General features: G+C 45.6%; 1 protein-coding gene across 1 annotated transcript; it reads right to left on the bottom strand.

Annotated features, from left to right (window-relative positions):
• Window positions 1-706: 706 nt before the first annotated feature.
• LOC144505364 (matrix metalloproteinase-21-like) lies at window positions 707-23,911 on the bottom strand. The gene is made up of 7 exons (XM_078231484.1): window positions 23,762-23,911; window positions 20,916-21,615; window positions 12,817-12,956; window positions 9,395-9,536; window positions 8,875-9,150; window positions 2,885-3,057; window positions 707-1,015 (listed from the first exon to the last, which is right to left on the bottom strand). The coding sequence occupies exons 1-7, from the start codon at window positions 23,909-23,911 to the stop codon at window positions 707-709; spliced, it is 1,890 nt and encodes a 629-aa protein (XP_078087610.1).
• Between the last annotated feature and the right edge of the window lie 605 nt (window positions 23,912-24,516).

Here is a 24,516-nt window from a genome sequence, read left to right as displayed (position 1 = left end):
TTAACAAAGTGAAATGCAGTATGGTACCTCATGGGAGCATAATCAAAAAAGAATTGACACCAAACCACCAAACACGAGTTCTGGCAGAGTGAGTGAGATCAGCAGCAACAACGGGACAGTTCTAGACGGTGGCTCAGTGCGGCCTACTCAGTTAGGGATGGTAAAAACTGCTGCCTTGCCAGCGATGCTCACATCCAGTGAGGGGATTTTAAAAATCTTTTAAACACTAGTCCTCGATACACATTCTACTCATGTATACAAAAACGGCAGTTTTGACAAATAATCTGTTTAATATTGCCTTTTCCAGCGAGTTTATTGCCCTTGTTGTCGCTGAGATCTGAAACATATTGGAAAATGTCCACACATGGCGGACTTTTGTATTTATCTGTGTTCTGTGCCGTCCTGCCAAACACTGCCTGTGATTTGGTCACAATTCTCGAGGACCCTTTCCCAGCCCAGACCCCTCTCGTTAAAATTGAAGAGACACGGAAACAGGGCCATGTGTTAAAACTGACAAAGTACCAGCCGCACCCTACCCATCCCTCTCTGTTTAACTGAAACTGTGATAGACAAAAGGATAGAACCTATTTACAAAATGCATGTAGAATCATTCAATTAGCAGCCCCACCCACACTCCCGCTGTTAGTGTAAGTACAGCCGCCTGCAACAGTGACACTGCACCTCGAATATGCAACCCGTGTAATGCTTAACTGGACGGCGCACTAAGCATCGACGGGTGGATGTCGCAGATGTCGAACCATCGCTCGGACACTCTTCCGTGGCCATGCAAGCCCCTGGCCGGCAGCGCTGAGTTGGTTAGGCGCTCCGCTTCGCTCACCACCCTCCAGAAGTACTGATCCTTCAGGAAGAAGAGGGCACGGTGTGTGTAGGAGTAAAATGCAGCATCCAGATTCCCTACTGGATGGTCGCCAGCCACCATCGGAGGAAAGAAGTCCACAATCTTTTTGGGAAACCCGTTAACTTTCTGGTTCCGATCAATGGTGAAGGCGGTCACCTGTGGGAAGGCAGCAAAAGGACAGATGTGCAGGATGGAACTGAATCAAACAGGCTGATGTTATTACACTCACTTTGGGTTCACTTTCTGTTGCTTTGAAGATAAGACATCCAAAGACCCCCCCCCTCCTTCTTCTCCATTCCTGTTCTTGTTGGAGAAGGTGTTTTATTGATGGTGCATCAGTATTAGCTCAGGTTCAGTTGGTAACATTCTCATTCCTGGGGCAGAAGGTTGTCGGTTCATGTCCTACTTAAGTACACAGGTCTGGACTTTTCCCTCCGGGCACCTGTCCAGAATTGAGTTGTGAGTGGGTAAACCTGAGGGCCATGATGCAGCAAACATTCATTCCTGACCCACTCCATCTTTCCCTAGTCAGGAAATGTGGCAGGTCATGGCCTCACACGCAGGTCCTCTGATACCAGGGTTGCCATTACAAAGGCCACGGGAAAATTTGAATTTTATCTCCCCCCATGCTATTTTCATGATGGGTGGGATTTAGAAGCCTGGAAGGTCTTTCCCAGATCAGCTTCGGGACATTTTGACTAGTAAGTTTAAAAGGTCTTGCCTCTGCCCTCTTATAACTCTCATGCCAACTCCATGCCCCTCATATCATCATGCCTCGTCATATCCTAGTAGGAATGGACAGATGACCTCATTATGAATGCTTGGATGAGCTCCAGGAATAGCTAATTGGCTTAGCTCAGTAGACAATGTTGACACAGCTTGAAGGGGAGTGCTGGCTTTTCTTTGATTGACAGATTTATGGGGTAATAGTAAGTTATTCTTTCTTTGGTGTGTTTTTCAATGTCTGTGTGTTTACTTAAACAAGATTAAGAGGTATTAAGAGGATTAAAGCTTCTGTGAATTAATAGTAGGTTATGTTTTAATGATGCTTTCATGAGGTTGTAAGATGAATAGTTTTTTTCAAAGGAGATTTTCAAAGCATGTTTGATTTTTTGTCGTATCGTGAGTATTTCATTGGCTGATTCATTCTGTGCATAGTGGATACAGGAAGAGTGAGTATGGAAGATGCATGAGGGGCAGGGAAAAAGCTTGGGGGTGGATGGGTATGTAGAGGTGGGCACTGAGGGGTTGTGGGGATATGGAAGGGGTCATGGGGATGAAGAGGGTGAGGGCTAGAGGGCCTAACAACCATCTAGAGAACCAAGGCAGGATTTCTAACCAGCCTGACTCTGCATCTGCCTCCATTGCTGCCTTGGGCCTGCCTTGGGAGATGGCAGACCCGAACCCTGCCCAGCCACATCTCAAAAAGACAAAAATAACATGGAACTGGGAGGAGCTGATGGGTTCAGGATTACAAATTCTGGAAATGGCCCAACCTGCATTTCCTGACACAGAGGAGAAGATCCAGCCCATTGTCTAGGCTGACATACACCGGTGCACTATTGAGAGAGTGCTGCAGTGCCAGAGCGCTAGTTTCTTTTAGATGAGTTATTAAATGGAGCCCTGTTCTGCCTCTCAGTTAGATGTGGAAGATCCCATAACAAGTCTGAGAGGGGGTTGAGAAAGGGAAGCATTAAAGTGAGAGGCTGGACAAACTCAGAGTCTGTGGGAGGGTTAGGCCATATGAGGGAGAGATCATAATCCTGAAAGGTGGGGGCAGGAGACCAGGAGTTTGAGAAAAAGGTGGGAAAGCTTCAAGAGCTGAGCAACAGAGAGTCTAGAGCAAGAGTTGGCCAGAGTCCTCTCTAGACTGAACTCCAGTGCAATCTATATCAGTGACTACTGTGGAAGGTCGCCTATTTACACTGTCAACCTCGGGGACCTACATTTTAAAGTAAATTATATATTCAACTTCTGAGTGTTCATATATAACAATCAGTTTATAAATGTGAAAGCTGAGCTTACCTCATTGCCCCTGAAGAAATAAATGTTCCGATCTCTCCTGTCAAAATAAGCCGTATCTATTGGGCTGGGAGCACCAGGAAAACCTTCACTAATGAGCTTGGGATATCTGGTGCCATGTGCATCTTGAGTAAAAGCCATATCGTTAATGGGGTCATAGTGCCAGTACTGAGTCCCTGCAAAGCAGATGGGCAGAATTAGAGATGGCTGAGGTTCAGTTCCCCCTCCCGGCCCCCGCTCAATTGCACTGATGATGCTGTCAAGACAGAGGGGCCATGTGCCTGTCCCTATCCACGTGACTCATTAACATAGGACCATTAGGAACAGGAGTAGGTCGTTCAGCCCCTTGAGCATATTCTGCCATTCATGGCTGATCTGCACCACAAATCAATTTACTCACCTTTGATACCCTTATCTAACAAAAATCTATCAATCTCAGTCCAGAGAACCTCAAGTGGCCTCCATCACCCTTTTGAAAGTGGGAAGGACGGCTGCGATGACAATTTGTGTGAAAGGTGCTCTCTGCTTGCATTCCTGAACAAAATAGCACCAATTTAAGATTATGTCCCCTCAGTTTTGCTTCCCACACCAAAGGAAATGAATCCTCTGTGGAATATTCTTTCCATTTTTTAAACACCTCAATTTTCAATGAGAACAAAGCCAAGTTTGTGTGACTTGTCCTCATAGCTTAACCCTTCAAATCCTGGTATCAATCTGCACTGCCACCTCTCCAAGGCTGATAATCCGCCCTGAGGTTCGGTGCCCAGAAATCCAGATGGGGTCTGATCAAAGTTATAGAATCATAGAATCCTACCTTCCAGAAGGAGGCCACTCGGCCCATCGAGTCTGTACCGACCACAATCCCAGCCAGCCCCATGCCCATAATGCCATGCATTTACCCTAGCTAGTCCCCCTGACGCTAAGGGCCAATTTAGCATGGCCAATTTATCCAACACGCACATCTTTGGAGTGTGGGAGGAAACCGGAGCACCCGGAGAAAACCCACGGAGACATGGGGAGAATGTACAAACTCCACACAGACAGTGACCCAAGCCAGGAATCAAACCCAGGCGCGGTGAGGCAGCAGTGCTAACCAGTGTGCCACTGTGCTGCCCCTAAGCAAATCACAATTTCCTCCCTTTGCATTCTGGCCTCCTTAACCTTTTAATTGCTTTTTATACCTGTCTCTTAAACAATCTTTCAGAGATAAATAACAAGGTTTGCACACAAACCCCGCTACCAACTGTGAGATAATTTCTATTTACAGTATAAAGATACATCTTCTAGCAGAATAATGATTATACCCTGCTTTTATTCCTCACTTTCTTGCTTTCTAGGTCTCACTGGGTGTGTGTGAGAAAGTCATGGAAAGTCAAGGTGTTGTAACCCAAACTTTACTCAAAGTAAGGCTTGCATTTATATATAATTTTTAGGGGAGGCGATGGTGATATAGTGATATTGTCACTGAACTAGTAATCTAGAGCACGGTAGCACAGTGGTTCGCACTTCTGCTTCACAGCGCCAGGGGCCCGGGTTCGATTCCTGGCTTGGGTCACTGTCTGTGTGGAGTTTGCACGTTCTCCTTGTGTCTGTGTGGGTTTCCTCCGGGTGCTCCGGTTTTCTCCCACATTCTGAAAGATGTGCTGGTTAGATGCGTTGACCCGAACAGCTGCTGGACTGTAGCGACTAGGGGAATTTCACAGTAACTTCATTGTAGTATTAATGTAAGCCTTACTTGTGACTAATAAATAAACTTGATTGTCATTAAGACACATTTGGCTCACTCCTTTAGAAAATAAAATGCCGTTACCTGGTTGGACCTACATGTGACTCCAGACCCACAGCAATGCGGTTGACTCTTAACTGCCCGGTTCAAAGGCAATTAAGGATGGGCAGCAAATGCTGACTTTGCCAGCGATGCCCACATCCCATGAAAGAAAAATAACCTTTTTGAAAGTGTAATCACTACTGCAGGAAAGGCTTCAGTTAATTTACACACAGCAATGTCCCACAAATCGATAATGACCAGATAATCTATTAGTGATGTTGGCTGAGGTGTAAAGTTGGCCAGACTTTCCCTGGTCTTCCTCAACATTGGACTGTAATATCTTTTTTATGTCCACCTGAATGAGCAGACTGGGTCTGGTTTAACATCTCATTTGACTGAAGGAACTACAGAGGGTGGTAGATAAATCAGAGATAATGAACACATTAAGCAGAAGAAAGACAGACCAGGAATTATATGATTCATGGTCAGAAATGACATGGTTCCTCTCCTGTTAATGTCGAAAACATTTGCAGTACCACTTTTCCTTTACACTTTGTTGATCATATCCTTTTGCTGTACAACAGTATGTCCTCAAACTCACGGTGAGCAACAACAAGGGAGATCTGTCAGTAATTATTTAGGTTATGAAATGCAATTATGAACCAAAGGTTTGACCTGGCTTGTTGTACTCATGTGACCTCTGCCTTGAGGGATAGGCTGCAGGCAGCCATGTTACACTCAGTTCAAATGAAGACAATGGGTGGGATTTTATGACTATTGTCCCAAAATCATAAAATCCTGCACAAGGTCAACGGACCTTTCCATAGTCTGCCCTGCGCCTGCTCTGATTCCCGTGGAAGGTGGGACAGTAAAATTCCAACCAGTGTGGTGGAAGCTCATAACAATAATACCTTAAAAATAGAAAAGGCCGCGGTCAGAGTAGGAAATGAACAGAGAATTAAAACGGCAAGTGACCAGAAAACTACCACATACTTAGAATCATAGAATACTGCCATAGAACCTTACAGGACAGAAGGAGGGTGGCCTTTCAGTCCAATGTACCTGTGATGGCTGTTTGGAAGAGTTATGCAATTAGTCCCATTCCTTTGCTCTTTCTCCATTCCTTTCAAATCTTTTCCTTCCTGCAAATCTTTTCCTTTTTAACTGTATGTCCAATTAGTAACTCTCCTCTGCATATTCTCCATGGCCTTGACATCCTTCCTAAAATGTGGTGTACGAACTGAACACTCCACTGTGGCCTAACGACTGATTTACAAACTTTGCTTTTCTACATGATGGGCTGCATGTTTCATGGCAACCGGACACGGCCCAACATTGGCTTGTGATGGGACCTTCTGGTCTCACTGTTGTCAACGGGGTTCCCCATTGAATGCACCCCTTGCCACCAGAAAACCTGCGACGGGGTGTGTCGTCGGTGGGACCAGAAGATCCCACCAGCTTGAACTGCTGGAAAATTCCAGTCATATGCTTCTATTTATAACATCCTGGAAGATTTTTGTGTATACTTGTCTTTCCATAACTTCTTTCAGCAATATTTCTCAGTTATACATTATCCTTGTCAAAAGTAGTCTAACCTGGTTAAATTTACTGAATATATTTAATTCATCTACAACTGATCAGAACATTCTTTGCACATGATTGACTACATTGCTCTTGACAACAACAGCTGACAATAAAAAAGTTACAAATTAATTTCTTAAAAAAACAACTAAATAGTTTCAAGTTGGGCTGTAAAAGTGGGAGTTAAACATTCTTTTATAAAGGGTTCTCTCACACTTACTTACTATCTCACACTCACTCCCTCTCACAGACTCACTTTCTCACATTCTCATTCTCACATACGCACACTCATTCTCTATTACATTCATCTTTCGCACCCAGTCTCTCACACTCAAACTCTCTCACACATACACTCACTTTCTCTCTCACATGCACTCACTCTCTCCCTTTCACACTCCTTCACTCTCTCTCTCTCAAACATACTATAAGAAGTCTCACAACACCAGGTTAAAGTCGAACAGGTTTATTTGGTAGCACAAGCCACTAGCTTTCGGAGCGCTGCCCCTTCATCAGGTAAGTGGGAGTTCTGTTCACAAACAGGGTATATAAAGACCCAAACTCAATTTACAAAATAATGGTTGGAATGCGAGTCGTTACAGGTAATCAAGTCTTAAAGGTACAGACAATATGAGTGGAGAGAGGGTTAAGCACAGGTTAAAGAGATGTGTATTGTCTCCAGCCAGGACAGTTAGTGAGATTTTGCAAGCCCAGGCAAGTCGTGGGGGTTACAGATAGTGTGACATGAACCCAAGATCCCAGTTGAGGCCGTGCTCATATGTGCGGAACTTGGCTATCAGTCTCTGCTCAGCAACTCTGCGTTGTCGTGTGTCATGAAGGCCGCCTTGGAGAACGCTTACCTGAAGATCAGAGGCCGAATGCCCATGACCGCTGAAGTGTTCCCCCACAGGAGGAGAACACTCTTGCCTGGTGATTGTCGAGCGGTTTTCAATCATGCGTTGTTGTAGCGTCTGCATGGTCTCCCCAATGTACCATGCCTCTGGACAACCTTTCCTGCAGCGTATCAGGTAGACAACGATGGCCGAGTTGCAAGAGTAGGTACCGTGTACCTGGTGGATAGTGTTCTCACGTGAGATGATGGCATCCGTGTTGATGATCCGGCACGTCTTGCAGAGGTTGCTGTGCCAGGGTTGTGTGGTGTCGTGGTCACTGTTCTCCTGAAGGCTGGGTAGTTTGCAGCGGACAATGGTCTGTTTGCGGTTGTGCAGTTATTTGAAAGCAAGAAGTGGGGGTGTGGGGATGGCCTTGGCGAGATGTTCGTCTTCATCAATGACATGTTGAAGGCTCCGGAGAAGATGTCGTAGCTTCTCCGCTCTGGAGAAATACTGGACGACGAAGGGTACTCTGTCCGCCGTGTCCCGTGTTTGTCTTCTGAGGAAGTCGGTGTGGTTTTTCGCTGTGGCGCGTCGCAGCTGTCAATCGATGAGTCAAGCACCATATCCTGTTCTTATGAGGGCATCTTTCAGCATCTGGGAGGTGTCTGTTGCGATCCCCCTCATCTGAGCAGATCCTGTGTATACGGAGGGCTTGTCCGTAGGGGATGGCTTCTTTAACATGTTTAGGGTGGAAGCTGGAGAAGTGGAGCATTGTGAGGTTATCCGTGGGCTTGTGGTACAGTGAAGAGCTGAGGTGACCGTCCTTGATGGAGATGTGTGTGTACATGAATGCAACCGATTCCGGAGAGTAGTCCATGGTGAGCCTGATGGTGGGACAGAACTTGTTGATGTCATCATATAGTTGTTTCAGTGATTGTTCACCATGAGTCCAAAGGAAGAAAATGTTATCGATGTATCTAGTGTATAGCATCGGTTGAAGGTCCTGTGCGGTGAAGAGGTCTTGTTCGAACCTGTGCATGAAGATGTTGGCATATTGAGGTGTGAATTTGGTCCTCATGGCTGATCCATGTGTCTGGATGAAGAACTGGTTGTTGAAGGTGAAGACATTGTGGTCCAGGATGAAGTGGGTGAGTTGTAAAATTGCATCTGGAGATTGGCAGTTGTCGGCGCTGAATACTGAGGCAGTTGCAGCAATGCCATCGTCATGGGGGATGCTGGTGTAGAGTGCCGAGACATCCATTGTGACGAGGAGTGCTCCTGGTTCAACTGCTCCATGTGTGCTGAGTTTCTGTAGGAAGTCCGTAGTGTCGCGACAAAAGCTGGGGGTTCTTTGTACAATGGGATTCAGGATGTCCTCGACGTAACCAGAGAGGTTCTCGCACAGGGTCCCATTGCCCGATACGATGGGACGGCTGGGTGAGTTTGCCTTGTGTATCTTCGGGAGGCAGTAGAGATCTCCAACGTGGGGAGTACGTGGGATGAGAGCACGAAGGGTGCTCTGAAGGTCCGGATCAAAGGTCTTGATCAGTCTGTTGAGTTGACGGCTGTGTTCTTTGGTCGGATCTGCCGGTAACTGTCCACCCCGCCCAGTGGAGCAACCCATTCACCCAGAACAGGCTGGGGAACAGAGTGTGGGATCATTTTAGCCTGAGTAGATCAACTTTGCATCAGGCAACGTGTTAACTATTAACGTAATGGGGGGGGGGGGGGTGGGGGGGGGGCATGCAGGGGAGTTGTCATCATCCTTTTTAACTGAACCTTCCTAAAAAAGTGACCAAGGTGTATCTTACCTTTGAAGAAGTACTGCGCATCTCTCTTCTCCTCAAGATTGCTGCTCCATGTCCAAATGTGAACAAACGCATCTATGTCCAAGTCAGGGAGATTGCGCCAGCCTGCAGAGATCGGAATTGGATCACCGTAGCGTGTTCTGTTGCTCCGGTTCTCGTACATCCAGTACCAGCTCTTCCTGAAGAAGTATGTATTGAAGTGGTAAGTTACGGTGCCATCAGCATTCTCGCGCTGGTAGACCCAGTCAAACACCGTGTTGAAAGCACCTTCACAAACGCCTGTGTGTTAAGGGAGGAAGAATAAGTTACTGTTGCTGACTGCGTGGAACTAAATTGGATGCTCCGATACTGAAAGCATTTCATGCTTCTTCTTTGTGAAGACCAGGTCGCATGTAAGCTCATTACTAACAGATTGCAAAGTATCAGTTGAGTAGAATCCCAGGCAAGCTGTTTGGCAAAAGCAAGAATACAAATAGTCCCCTGATGTCACACCAAGCTGCATGTCCCCCGTGCCTGTTCTTACCATATAAGCGTTGTATCGCCTTTCTGTCTAACCAGTCTAGTTCCAAGTTTTCACTTCGGGTGTCGTAGTTGGGGTGCATGACAGAGCCTCTTCGAAGGAGATGGGACAAACCAAGGGCATGGCCAATTTCATGGACAGCAACCTGAAAGAGAAAAATGCAAGGAAGTAGTCTGTAAACCCAAGCCACAACAAGGAGATCATTTTCTTGGCTACAATGCCTTTAGGTTACTCAAAAGAAGTAAGGTAACACAATGAGGTTTACTTCAAGTGCAGTATCCCTTTTCCTCCGGTTTTTGTGGAAGTTCATTGAGTTGTTTAATAAAGTATTATCCTTTTCATGAACTGCTGCATTGATCTAATCTTGGCTGCTTGATTGTAACTTTTTTATTCAATTAATCTGCTCTTAATCCTTACCAAAGTAGTTTCCAAGAACATTAGGATTTCTCTTTTCTGATATTGAACAAATGGATTATTGCATTTGTGTGAACAATTACTACAATTACAGATAATTGGGAGCTCCAGGTGATACCATGAGACTGAAGCTTGAGCACCTCTGAGCTGTCACCTAACCCCAAATATTACATTACGGCTTCAAAGATTGTTTTGTCTCTGCTGTACCACTTGATTTTAATGGTTTAGCAGTGTTCTCCCACCTTCCCAGAACTGGACCTAATCAGTAGGCTGTTCAACCAGAATGGGTGTCGGGCCTGATTCCAATCCTGTTCTCACTTAATGTCTATATTTGCATCTTTTAGTGGGGGCACTGGCTGATATTCATTCTCCCTCTCTCTCGTTCTCCTCCTGCCTAACCCGCTTGCCTTCATTGGTGAGAGCATTGAATATGTTACAACTGTACAAGACATAGTAAGGCCACATTTGGAGTACTGTGTACAATTCTGCTCTAGGAAGGATGTTATTAAACTGGAAGGGGTGCAAAAAAGATTTACAAGGATGTTACCGGGACTGGAAGGTTTGAGTTATAAAGAGGGGTTGGATAGGCTGGGACTTTTTGCCCTGGCGCATAGGAGGATGAGGGTTTACCTCATAGAGGTTTATAAAATCATGAGTGGCATAGATAAGGTAAATAGCCAAAGTCCTTTCCCGAAGATAGGGGAGTCCAAGACCAGAGGGCATAGGTTTAAAGTGAGAGGAGAAAAATTTAAAAGGGACCTGAGGAGCAACTGTTTCTCACAGAGCGTGGTGGGTGTATATATGGAATGAGCTGCCAGGGAGGTGGTAGAGGCGGGTACAGTTACAACATTTAAAAGACATTTGGACAGGTACATGGATAGGACAGGTTTAGAGGGATATGGACCAAACATAGGCAAATGGGACTAGTTCAGTTTCGGAAACCTGGTCGGCATGGATGAGTTGGGCCGAAGGGCCTGTTTCTGTACTGTATATCTCTATGACTCTATATCTGTAGGCTAGGAACTCACTGCCCTGCCCATCAATTAATGCCAATTCCACAAACTGGAAACTGAAATTGGGAATGGTTATAGAGTTTGAGCAGGAGGGCGGTGGGGAACGGGGTGTGTGATAGGGATGAAGATAGGAGAGATTGAATGACAAAAAGGTTAGTCTCACAGAACCAAAAGGAATGATGATGGGACAAGAAAAGAAACAAAGAAACAAAAGATGGACCTAGAGCAGATACACTGCTGGCTAAAATAAGAAAAAAAAGAAACCTGTAAAGAAAATGAAATAAAGTGGGGTAGAGATGAGAGTGGGTGAGGTGAGACTGACTGCCCTTGACACCAAGGCAGCATTTGACGAAGCATAGCTTCAAGGAGCCTGAACAAAACTGGAGTCAATGGGAATCAGGGGTTAAATCCTCTGCTGGTTGGAGTCCTACATGGCACAAAGGAAAATGGTTGTGGTTGTTGGAAGTCAATCATCTCAGCTCCAGGACATCACTGCAGGAATTCCTCAGGATAGTGTCCGAGGCCCAACCATCTTCAGCTGCTTTATCAATGACTTTCTTTCCATCGTAAGGTCAGAAGTGGGGTTATTTGCTGATGATTGCACAATGTTCAGCACCATTCACGACTCCTCAGATACTGAAAGAGTCCATGTCTAAATGCAGCAAGACCTGGACAGTATCCAGGCTTGGGCTGACAAGTGGCAAGTAACATTTGTGCCACACAAGTGCCAGGCAATGACCACCTCCAACAAAAGAGGATCTAACCATCGTCATTGACATTCAATGGCATTCTTCCACTATCAACATCCTGGGGGTTACCATTGACCAGAAACTGAACTGGACTAACCATATAAAATAAACTATATAAATATGTGGCTACAAGAGCAAATCCAAGGCTAGGAATCCTTCAGTGAGTAACTCACCTCCTGACTCCCCAAAGCTTGTCCACCATCTATAAGACACAAGTCAGGACTGTGATGGAATACTCTCCACTTGCCTGTGTAAGTTCAGCTCCAACAACACTCGAGAAGCTCGTCATCATCCAGAACAAAGAGGTCTGCTTGATTGCTACTCCTTCCACAATTATTCACTCCTTCCACCACTAACGAACATTGGTAGTGGTGTGTACCATTTACAAGATGCACTGCAGGAACTCACCAAGGCTTCTTAAGCAGCACCTTCCAAACCCACAACCACTACCATCTAGATGGACAAGAGCAGCAGTACCTGGGAACACCACCACATGGAGGTTCCCCCTCCAAATCACTCACCATCCTGACTTGGAAATATATCACCGTTCCTTCATTGTCGCTGGGTCAGAATAGTGGAATTTCCCCCCTGCTATGGGTGTACCTACACCTCAGGAACTGCAGTGGTTCAAGAAGGCAGCTCAACACCACCTTCTGAAGGGCAGCTAGGGATGGACAATAAATGCTGGCCTCACATCACCCAAAACTTAATAAAAAAAGATTACAGTCTGAGATTGTTGAACTCAACTTTGAGTCCAGAAGCCTGTAAAGTGCCGAATTGAAAGATAAGGTTCTGTTCCTCCAGCTTGTGTTGAACTTAACTGGAACAGTGCAGCACGCCGAGGACAGAGATGTCAGTGCGAGAGCAAGGTGGAGAATTAAAATGTCAGGTAACCGGAAGCTCATGGCCATGCCGGCAGACTGAACAGTGATGTTCCGTAAAGCGGACACCCAATCTGTTTTTGGTCTTCTCAATGTTGAGGTGACCACTCTGCAGCTATAACTTAGCTGGAGGTGCAGTAGCATTTGTTGGAATGGCCTCCATAGTTACGGACAAAGAGCAGAATGGCGTATGAGTTTCGATGTTAGCTGTGCTGGAAGCACCAACCAACATGATCAAAGATAGAATTGCAGTCCCAATGACTCTATCACTAATTCCAGATTAAGACATATGATTCTACGGGTTTATTAACTTTTGATTATGTCAGGAGAGAGAGAACATTGCAGCATTAATAAAACACATGAAATACCGTAAGGAGACTAATGCCCTGACCGTTGTTGGCAACAACGAAATGTTCAGCATCGTCAAAATGGATATCGGCCAAGTACCAGGCATGGGCAAAAATCTGTCCTGTCCCATCAAAGTCCTGAGAACAGCCGAGGTGTTGCCCTGGAACACAAGCACAAACAGACCTGGTTAAGATGTGGTTTCCAAGCCTAACTTATTTGTGGATGCTCTACTGCACTTTAAAGTATTCACAAACCCCCAAGAGATCCCCAGTTCAAAGTTTTATAAGTTAAAGCAAGACAGTGAGAACATTGCAGAAAATGTGTTTCTACTTGCTCTCCTTGGGGGTGGCACGGTAGCATAGTGGTTAGCACTGCTGCTTCACAGCTCCAGGGACCTGGGTTCAATTCCCGGCTTGGGTTAATACATGTGACAATAATAAATCAAATCAAAGATAACTTTCTTCATTGTCCACCAGGCCACCAATCTTGGTGTCATCTGCTAACCATGCCTCCTATATTCTCATCCAAAACATTAATATAAATGATAAATAACAGTGGACCCAACGCCGGTCCCTGAGGCACACCGCTGGTCACAGGCCTCCAGTTTGAAAAACAACCTTCTCCAACCACCCTCTGGTTGGCCTCTGACAGGGCCTGCTATTATTTCATGCTCCAACGAGCATTGATTGGCCGAAGGCAGGACTTCGGTTCTCACTCCCGCCTTGGAGAGCTGCCGGCTAATCAATGCCTCTGGTCCAGATATTGTTTAAGCTGGTCTCCAGCTGGAGCTGTGGCAGAAGCCTACCAGAATACCTGCAATGTGTGAACTCTGAAAAATCCATCAAGTATATTACATCCGTCACACTTCAGCAGTCCATTCCATTTAAAACAAAATATTCAAACCAAGAAATTCTCTGGAAATATAAAATGACTGAGGCAGCTTCATAATTAATGGTTGTACAAACCTTGGCCCAGACATTCATGTGCAGATGGTAAACTCTCTGTACTCGAATGGTGAGGCTTGGGTGTTGGGCCTTGGATCTCATTGTTGGCAAAGTGTTGTGTAATATTGGGCAGCTCTGAGGTATACAGGTGAGGCCTATCGGTTCCAGTATCGGGTGAAACCAGGATTAGGAGTCCGGACTTTGTGGGGGAATAAGGGAACGGGCCTGGGAAATCGAATCAGGGTCGGTACTAGGGGGCAGTATTAATTGGGGGAAGACATAGGTCTGGATTGTGATCATAGGGAATTGGAATTCAGGGTCAGGATACATGTAAATTGTGGTTTGGGACTGGGGGTGTGTTTTTGTTGAGGTATGGGGTTAGTGTAGATTAGGGGTAGGGCTGTAAACAGCTGTGATGGAAGTAGAGTGGCAACAATGGTAGGAGGACCATGGAGGCAAAAACTTGTAAGATGAGCTTAGAAGGAGCACACCTTCTCCACCTGACTGCGGAGTCAGGTAGCTTGCTCACTTTTGTTATTGTCAGGCAGTCTGAATGGTTGGTTTCCCTGAGTAAAGTCCACAATGCCACTGGCTATGAAGGGCAAGCCAATTGTGAGGGGTGGACCTCAAGTGAGCATCAATCCCTTATCTGCATTTGGAAAGAGCTAAATTGTTGTTCTAAAAGATGGTTATTATTTTTATTTGATGGCTTGACAGGTGGACCAGTTAATGCCTAAGAAATGATGATGTGTGGTCAGCTCTGACAAAGGGTCATCCTGACTCAAAACGTTGGCTCTATTCTCTCTCCACTGATGCTATCAGACCTGCTGAGTTTTTCCAGCGTTTTCTGTTTTTGTTTCAGATTCCAGAAGCTGCATGCAATATTTTGCTTTTATCCTGGAATATTATGTGCAATTTTGGTCTGCTTATCTGAGGAAAGATGTTCTTGCTATAGAGGGAATGCAGATTGGTTCCTGGGATGGTGGGACTGACATATGAGGAGAGATTGAGTCGGTAGGATTTTATTTGCTGCAGTTCAGAAGAATGAAGAGGGATCTCATAGAAACTTATAAAATTCTAACAGGACCAGACAGGGTAGGTGCGGGAAGGATGTTCCTGATGATGGAGGTGTCCAGAACCAGGGGTCATAGTCTAAGGATTATGGGTAAACCTTTTAGGACTGAGATGAGGAGAGTGGTGGGCTTGTGGAATTCTCTACCACAGAAAGCAGTTGAGGCCAAGACATTGTATGTTTTCAAGAAAGAGTTCGATATAGCTCCTGGGGCGAAGGAGATCAAAGGATATGGGGGGGAAGCTTGAACAGATTACTGAGTTGGATGATCAGCCATGATAATAATGAATGACGGAGCAGCTTGAAGGGCCGAATGGCCTATTCCTGTTCTTATTTTCTACGTTTCTATGTTTCTTTCCACCGTTCCATTCAAAATTGACCTGTCATGTGTTTGATCCTAAAACCACAACCATGACTGGCATCAGGAGCAGATCCTAGCTGCCTTTCCACCCATGTTCCCATCACTTAGTGGAGTCATCATGGAAAAAGTGGTGTTGGTCCTGAGAAGTGGCCGTAATCTTTCTGAGGATCCCTCCTTCCCCGCCCCTCCACCACCCGAACTCCAATTGGACAAAGAAGGCAATGGCCAGCCCCTCTCCATTTTGTTGCATTTGAAGTTAGATCATTAGAAATCTCACTCAGGTAAAATATAAACTAGTGTCATTAAAAGCTCATTAGCTTTTATTAACAGGGGGTTGGAGTTTAAGAGCCGTGGGGTTATGCTGCAACTGTACAGGACCTTGGTGAGACCACATTTGGAATATTGTGTGCAGTTCTGGTCACCTCACTATAAGAAGGATGTGGAAGCGCTGGAAAGAGTGCAGAGGAGATTTACCAGGATGCTGCCTGGTTTGGAGGGTAGGTCTTATGAGGAAAGGTTGAGGGAGCTAGGAATGTTCTCTCTGGAGCGGAGGAGGCTGAGGGGAGACTTAATAGAGGTTTATAAAATGATGAAGGGGATAGATAGAGTGAACGTTCAAAGACTATTTTCTCGGGTGGATGGAGCTATTACAAGGGGGCATAACTATAGGGTTCATGGTGGGAGATACAGGAAGGATATCAGAGGTAGGTTCTTTATGCAGAGAGTGGTTGGGGTGTGGAATGGACTGCCTGCAGTGATAGTGGAGTCAGACACTTTAGGAACATTTAAGCGGTTATTGGATAGGCACATGGAGCACACCAGGATGATAGGGAGTGGGATAGCTTGATCTTGGTTTCAGATAAAGCTCGGCACAACATCGTGGGCTGAAGGGCCTGTTCTGTGCTGTACTGTTCTATGTTCTAAACACACAATATTTCAAGGTCACATAAGTGAAATTCATAAAAAATGTTTGGAACAGGGAGTGACTGATTTTTCTGAATTTTCATTCTTTGCCAGCAGAGGGCAAGCAAAGGTCGATGCAGACTATTAGGCTCAGTTTCCATTACCTTATGTAGCCTAAGGATTTCCAGGACATTTCCAGGTAAGTGGTCGACAAGATGGGGTAAGGCAATTCCTAGGCTCCTGCCTCATTCTAGAGTTAGGGTCAGAGGGTATCTGGGTGGAGTGGTGCCTTTTGAAACAGGATTTACCTTGCATTGTGAGCTCCCCCTCAAATCAGAGCACTTAAGCAGCTGGTTGAAGTTTAGGTCTTGCAATCTGCAGTACAGCCAGTGTATCCCGAGGCCAGTAACCTGAAATGTTTCTACCTTCACAATCTCATCCAACCCTAAAACCCTTTGCAGAACCCTGACTTTGAGCGAAACCCCCTCTCCCTTCTCCCACCATTGACGGCTGTGCCTTCAGCTACCTGGATCCCATGCCTTGTATTTCCCTCTTGAAGCCCCCTCATTGTTCCTCTTTTAGGACCCTCCTTACAAACCACCCCTTTGTCCAAGCTATTCTAATATTCCTTTCTTTGGCTCTGTGTCAATTTTTCTTTTGGATTATGCCTCTGCCAAGGGCTTTTGGAAGCTTTTCTATATCGAAGATGCAAAATGACTGCAATTTGCTGCTGTTATTCAACACAGTGAGATTCCAATTCAGTTGTAAACTCTTCATTGTCTGATTGTGATTAAGAAGAAACTCAGTACAGGAGAATAATCTCTTTTAGGTGTTAATGGGATTTGGGCAGGGTAGATTGATTACTACACGCCTGTTCTCTGCAGGTGTGAAGATCAAACCCTGTGTGCCTTGAATGTGCTGGCCCTTCTTTCTCTATGAATGCCAACACTTTTTGTTCTCAGACTCCCTATTGTACGATCCCCAAGACTGAAGTAAAAGAGAGACTTGGTTTTAGGATCAAACATTACAGGTCAATTTTGGCTTTTGATACAGGGTAGTTGTGGAGCTTGTTCAATTCTACAGAAAGCTGGTTCTGCTATTAATGGTCTGCCCCCTTTATGGACTGTTTATTCCACTGTTGTCGTTTCACATCAACTATTCAGCTTCAAGCTATTTAGGGCGTCAGCAGAAAGGGGTGTTAAATTATGGAGAGCAAGTCACCATGAGGAAAGATAGCTAGGAAAACAATGTTATTTAAAAGCTTCTTTTAAAGCCAGACCTCAGGGTGCCTTGTGTCAGTGAGCCAAACTCTGCTGTCTGTTAAAAGACGATTTACAACATAAACAGCAGGAGTTAATTCCCAGATGTTTGCCTGAGCTGAAAGCCTACTACTACAAATGCAGTTACAATATTTCTTCTCTGGGTGGAGATGTTCTCAGATCTGGCAGCCTTGTGGGGGACCAGTTGTGCCAACGATCCCAAATGGATTAAGTCTGTTCCGATGAAACCCATCTCTCTCCAACAGCTGCCAGAATTGACAGGGGCAAAAACAGAAAATGCTGGAAAATTTCAGCAGGTCTGACAGCATCTGCTGAGAGAGAGAACGGATTTAACGTTTCAACGTTGGCTCTGTTCTCTCGCCACAGATGCTGTCGGACCTGCTGAGATCTTTCAGCACTTTCTGTTTTTGTTTCACATTTGAGCATCCGCAGTAATATGCTTTCATGTTGGAGTTGACAGGGGGCCTGGCACCTTTCCATATTTGACTGGGATCCAGTACTGAACAATCTAATCCTCTTGTCAAGTCGGGGGTGGGAATACCTGACAGAGGAGAATGTCTGTCCCATCTCAGCCCAATGAAAACCAGCCAGATTAATATTCACAGTTAAGGAAAAGCTTATCTTCCATGGCTGATGTGTAAAACAGCGCATTCCCACCACAGTCTATTCACTGAATCCTTTTCAATATTCAATCTTTCAAAATGGACCTTACACTATGCCAGATTTATGGGATGTATGCAAGTGGTCATTCAGAGTAGAAGATGGGCAGGTGTAGGTTAAATAAAATAGTTTGCACCATACAGAAGGCAATCCTAGTAAAGCTATGGCAGTGAAGGAGTTAACCTGACCGCTATACTTCAATAATATTGGTTTACAAGAATTGTTGGGGACTATCAGTCATGTATTACAAAGTGCTTTGTGAACTCTATGCCTCAAAAAGACAGCAAGGTGGAGTCAACCCTTTCTAAAAGTGGCGGTTGGTAATTATCTCTCATATTTCTTCATTCTTTCTTTCTCCCCTTTTATCCTTTCACGCCACCTCCAGTCGTTCAAGCTGTAAAACAAGCTTTTAATGAGGTTCACCGGCCCAAATGAAAGGTGGCGGCTTGCAGGCAGGCAGTGTGAGCAGTCTGCACACCTCTCCAAATCCGAGAGGATCTCCCAGTGGGGTACTGAGGGAGCTCTACACTCTCTGGAGGTGCCCTCTTTCAGGTAAAACGTCAACCTGAAGCTCCGGCTGAACTCTCAGGTGGACATAAGTGATCTCATTACATTATTTCAAAGAGGAGCAGGTGAGTTCAACCCCTACACTCTGGCCAAGCGGCATGAGGGCACAGTGGTTAGCACTGCTACGTCACAGCGCCAGGGACCCGGGTTCAATTCTGGCCGTGTCTGTGTGGAGTCTGCATGCTCTCCCTTGTGTCTGCGTGGGTTTCCTCCGGGTGCTCCGGTTTCCTCCCACAGCTGGTTAGCATTGGCCATGCTAAATTCTCCCCTCAGTGTATCCGAACAGGTGCCAGAGGGTGGCGACTAGGGGATTTTCACAGTAACTTCATTGCAGTGTTAATGCAAGCCTACTTGTGACACTAATGAATAAACAACTTATTTTCTAGCAGCACTGAAAACAGATTATCTGCTCATATGTCCCAGTTCCGTGTGTGAGAGCATGCTGTGCACAGGTTAGCTAACTGGCTTCCTGCATTACAATGGCCAACAAGTAGTCATCATGTGCCAACCACACTTCACTGGTTGTAAAGCACTTGAGGATACTGTGAAATAGTGTAAAGGCAAGTCTGGTTTGAGGGGTATAGTTTGATCAGGGATTTCCTGTTCACATGCAAGTTCCTTTCTGGTTTGGCGATCTGAAAGGTGATCATTTTTAAGAGCTCCTTTTTAGAGAGGCAACCTTTGTTGAGATATTATTCATGACACATTTACTGAGGGATGAATACATTGCTAGTCCATTTAACGATAGTCATTCTGATATTAGAAGTTTGCTTTCATGACAACCGTCACCTTTACAGAAGCAATTCATTGCTTGAGGCACCCTGAGACTTTCCAATGGACCAGGTTGGACACCATGCAAAAGATGCTGCACCCAGATCATGCTTGTGATGTTTAATGGTTAATCTAGACTATCCCTTTAAGACCAGTTCTCGGTGTTCCCTGTGGGGATTCAGTTTATTGTAGCTGGTTACAAGTCTCCGTGATCATTAATGGGTCAGTAATCTGCTTGGGAATCTCAGGCAGCAGGTCAGGGAAAACCAAGATGAAAAGTCCCAGTCTTTCACTCTCTCTCATAAACTTTCCAACAAAGTGTGATATCTGGTGTCCGATAGACAAACATTAGACGCAAGGCTATTATCAAAGCACAATCATTATTATGCAGCATAAAAAGGTTGTTTCAGTAGCTATTTATATCTTTATTTGACTATAATCCAATGTACTTTCACACCGCCATTATATTTTGGCATGGAGTCAGGGAACAAGTACTTATCATGTGCCAAATTACACACATTCGGGTGGGGGCAATGGATTCAACACTGGGTTTACACTTTGGGTTGGAATCTAGCCCAAATTTAGGCAATTCTGTTTTGCCAGTAAGAGCCCTGCATCAAATGAGTTATATAACTACTTTTACACTTTTCCTTAAGGAGGGGACAGGCTGGCGGATGTGGGAAGTGTTGAAGTGTTAGTAACTGCCGCTCTTTTGAGATGTTTTGTAAAGGCTAAAGGGACCTTTGCCTTGAACTGTGTGCACTTAACATTGACAGGAAGTGTCCCATTTTCCAGTATTGCTATCCCTCACCTTTTACTTCCACAGCGCACGTACACACACACGTACACACACACAAGTGCACACACACAAGTACACACACACACAAGTACACACACGTACACACACTCACCCACCCACGTAGACACACTCACCCACCCACGTAGATGTACACACACATACACATGTATACACACACGTACACACACACACACGAGATAGGTTGGGAAGTTGGGATTCAGACATTTTAATCTACCAACTGATCTGAAATTGCCCTGTTCCCCCACGGCTCTCCGCTCCAGTGTGTCTTATTCAGCTACTGTGGACATGTAGTTTCAATTACACGGCATTACAATTGGGCTAGGGTGAGTGGCGCTGTCTCATTCTTGAACCCTTCCACTCTCCTTGCCTGATCACAACTTGTGCTGAGGTGCAAATACCATGAGTGTTCCCTGCCCTCTATTACCATACCCAAATGGCCTTGCTCTCAAGTTGAACCTTGGTTGTAAGGATCAGTATGTAAAAGTCCTGTGGCACAGCACGTTCTTGTGCACAATCAATGCCCACACATGCACCCTCTCCAGCAAGGATCAATACAGAGCATTGATGAGGAGGCTTCTGTATTTCCACCAGCCACCCCTCCAAGCCCTATCTTACCCCAGCCCAGGAATTCTGAGACCACTTGCAATTCCTATGTAATGCTCTAGAGTAGATGAGTCCAGTCAGAGGTTCTGTCTGATAACTGACCAGCTCGCACGTCAGTTTGTGCACGTTTAGTTTTACCTGTTCCGAAGCCCAGCTTAATGTCAATGTCAGCAGGAAGAGAAGTCAAGTCCTCCTCGAACTCCAGCGGCGTCACCTCACTCCAGATGCGGAAGGCCAGCCTCAGGATATTCTTCTGCTGCTCAACACTCATTTGGATGGTGAAGGCTTCATCCATCAGGCGCCATTTTAGCTTTCTCTTCGAGAAGCCCAGGCTGCTGGCAGTTCCTCCGAGAGCATCCAGGCCGTCTCGCTTCTTCCTGGCATGCTCCATCAGCCGGTCAAGGAAGCGCTTCCTCCGGACAGGTTCTGGATCTGTGGCAGACTGGGTGGTGTTCGAGTCGCTGACTGTCCTGTTGGGAGACGTACTGTCCGATTGGTTACGTGACGTTATGTTTAAAAGAGAGCTGTTGTCCAGCATCATCTGATCAGGCACACCGCAACGAGGTTGGTTCATTACATTGAGGGTGGCGTTGTCCAGGATTCCAGTGGGACTCAAGCCATTGGCTTTCTGGAAGGTCTTGAGGTTCTGAAGGTAAGCAGGGTTATCATTGGGCTCCTTAAGACTATCCTTTGTGACAGAGTCTCCAGAAAGTCCTTCAGTCATGACCTGAGGCACATCTCGGGGAGCTGGGTTTTCCTCTTGTGGAGCCGAATCCCTCCCTGACACTTGATGTTCCCAATCGACAGGATCGCCCCAGCCAAATTTTTTCAAGTATTCCTATGGGGAATATATTAAACAATAAATGATTCTTAACTTCCCTTTAGGTGATTTGTTTTTCAAGAAAATTACCTTGGAGACAAATGGAGATGGTTCAATGAACATAAATCAGAAATGAATTTAATCAGAATTCAATTACTAGCATTCCTTTCCATGTTACATGGGCAGAATAACTTTCACATTCACATTTCCAGCATATTCTCCAGTTATATTCCAGAGGAGCTAAAATCCCACTGGAACATTTCTGAGGGATGTGACAAGGCCCTTACTTAAGTTCAGATTCTTTGCTTTTTTGTTGTGGGAAATGGAAGAAGTTACTTACTGTAAGACAGGGCCAAGCTTTCTAACAAGTCCAAATTTTCTAGCTCCAGTTCAACCTGCCTCTCATGGCCTCTACATTGTCCATTTAGTCTGCTGAGCAAACTGCAGCATTGTCGTCCCCAATTGTCAAAAGGTTAGCAAGTAAAATTGATCTATCCTCAATATGTCGAATACACTCACTGCCTTCGTAGGAACAGGAATAGACCACCAAGATGCTGAGGCCTGTTCTGCCATTTAATTAGCTCTTGGCTGAGGAGCGCTTCAGTCTTGTTGATCTTCCATATTTCCATACCCCGGACACCCCTAACCAACAAAAATGCCCCAGAATTCACGACCTTTTCAGAGGATAGGATTTCAGATTTCTAATGCCTAAGACAGATATCATCCTGACCTCCAGTCCCAGCAGTGTCCCATGGAGCATTGCAACCCCTTCCCAATTCCTTTAGCCTCCACTCCCATTCCCAACCTGATACTCAATCTGGAAGGAAGTGAGCAACAATTGATTTTGATCAGAGATTATTCAACAGAGTATAGGAAGCTTTACTCTGCAGCTCAGTCCCTATACCTGACATGAGAGCACTTCATTCTGTCTGAAGAATTCCGTACCTCATCATGAATATCTCTAAGTTTGGCAAGCATAACATTTTGCTCAAAAATTTGCATAATATCTAATAACTATGTTAACTCTAGTTCTCACCTTTGAATAGTTTTATGATGTGTCAGTGTCACTAGAGGCACTGTGCGTAACTTCTAATATCAACTGTTCGGTTCCACCATTACATTGGTGAGATGTAACTAGTTACACTGAACCAGAGAGTTCAGGAAGATCTCAGCTTCATTGCCTGATACAGCCTTCATGAGACCCTGCGCCCAAGGAAGGAAGTATGGGACTTAAAGGAGACATATATTCACCAGAATGAATCTGGGGTTTAGGGGGCTACATAAATGGGTTCCATCAACTGGACTCGAATTCCCCAGAGTTTCGAAGATTGAGAGGGTGTTGAGGGATTTAAATTGTTAATAGATATTTCCTCCCGATCTGGGTGCATAAGAGTAAGGGCAAAAAATCATTAGATATAGAGGAGAGGGTGGGGGGAGGGCGGCGGTGGGGCGGGGGGGTGGGGGGCAGAGGGGGGGCGGAATTGCTAAGCTCCTCTAGTGACTCAGCTGGCTAAGCAAGTACAAGGACTGGAAGGATTGACTGTCAGTCTAGCTTACATCAGTTACTGGGGATCTGATTGACATCCATTGATTCCTTGTCAGAATTATGGACTTTAAAAGACAATTTTGGTTTTAGCAATGATGTTATTGTTTGTGAAACCACATCCTAATAGGAGACCATGCCTGACAGATATGGGGGGGGGGCTAACAATACAGCCTTTTTTAAATGAAAGGGATTTTCACTCCTGAACTTATTCCTGCTGACAGGATCAGCAAGAAACCTCAGAGTGAGAGTCACACAGGGTGTGCAAGGCTTCCCTGCTAACAAGCAGACTGCAGCAACTTGCCTGATGGGGCTCACTATTTGCACCAAGGGCAGTATAACTGCAATCTCACAGCACCAGAATTCCAAATAGGGAAAATTCCCCATGCTGGAAAAGGCACAATGCAATTCCCAACACACGCTGCACACCGGTAAATGATAGCAACAACTGGGAACTCTAAAAGGACAAATATCCAGCTGTCAGGTATGGAAACCTGGCAGCTCTCGGATTTCAAAGCTGACAAGTTCAAATTGGGGACGGTCAGATTTTAGCATCCTCCCCGTCCTTGTCACCATCCCCATAGAAAGCAGGATTGGGGGAAGTGCTGTCTTCTCTCTCACCTCTGCTGTCTGGGTGCTCAGGACTCGGGGAGCACGGTGCTTCTTCAGCTGCGTGTCCGAGTGATCCCTTTTCTTGAAGACAGGCTCCCCTCCGCCAGGCATCAGCGCAGCGAAGGCGGCCACAAGTAGCAGGGAGAGGGGCAGCGGCATCCTCCTGGCTCCAGCACAAGCTCTCAACCCCTTCCCCTGCTTTCACCCCCTTCCTTCGCTCTCACCCCCTTCCCCTGCTCCCACCCCCTTTCCCTCGCTCTCACCCCCTTCCCTTGCTCTCCCCCTCTCTCTTTTCTCTCTCTTTTCACACTCTCACTCTCCACTCGCTCTTTCTCACCCTTTTCACTCACTCTCCATTCACTCTCTCACACACTCTATCTTCACCCACTACCTCTCTCTCTCTGGCTGTGTGCCTGGTGTCTGCTGGCAGCTGGTCTGCAGTCTGACTTTTTAAGTATGATTTTCTCCTCCCTCCCTGTGACGTTCAGTCAGAGCACACCCACAGTGCTGGGCGAACAGAGGCAGGGACCATTACAACTTTCAAGCGTTGTGAAAACAAATTCTTTAAAAGGAACCCTTCCTACTCCTTTCTTCAAGGAAGAAATGTAATACATTTGCTTTCAGGGTTTTTTTCTGTTGGAATTCAGCAAGTTGCAATTGGATATTTTTTAAATGATGGTGATGTGGAGGTCTTGTGGCGCATTGGGTGGTATCTCTGCCTCTGTGCTAGAAGCTCTGGGTTCAAGTCCCACTCCAGGACTAGA

Source organism: Mustelus asterias, chromosome 16 (genome assembly GCF_964213995.1).
Source record: "Mustelus asterias chromosome 16, sMusAst1.hap1.1, whole genome shotgun sequence".
NCBI lineage: Eukaryota > Metazoa > Chordata > Chondrichthyes > Carcharhiniformes > Triakidae > Mustelus > Mustelus asterias.
Note: the sequence above shows the minus strand (reverse complement) of the source record. Positions and strands in the feature narration are given on the sequence as shown.

Excerpts from the sequence above, each read along its gene's own strand:
- LOC144505364 (XM_078231484.1), bottom strand. The coding sequence starts at position 23,911 with ATGCCGCTGCCCCTCTCCCTGCTACTTGTGGCCGCCTTCGCTGCGCTG. Across the intron at positions 21,616-23,761 it reads TGAGCACCCAGACAGCAGAG|GAATACTTGAAAAAATTTGG; the intron begins GTGAGAGAGAAG and ends TATTCCCCATAG. Across the intron at positions 12,957-20,915 it reads TAAGCTGGGCTTCGGAACAG|GGCAACACCTCGGCTGTTCT; the intron begins GTAAAACTAAAC and ends CTTGTGTTCCAG.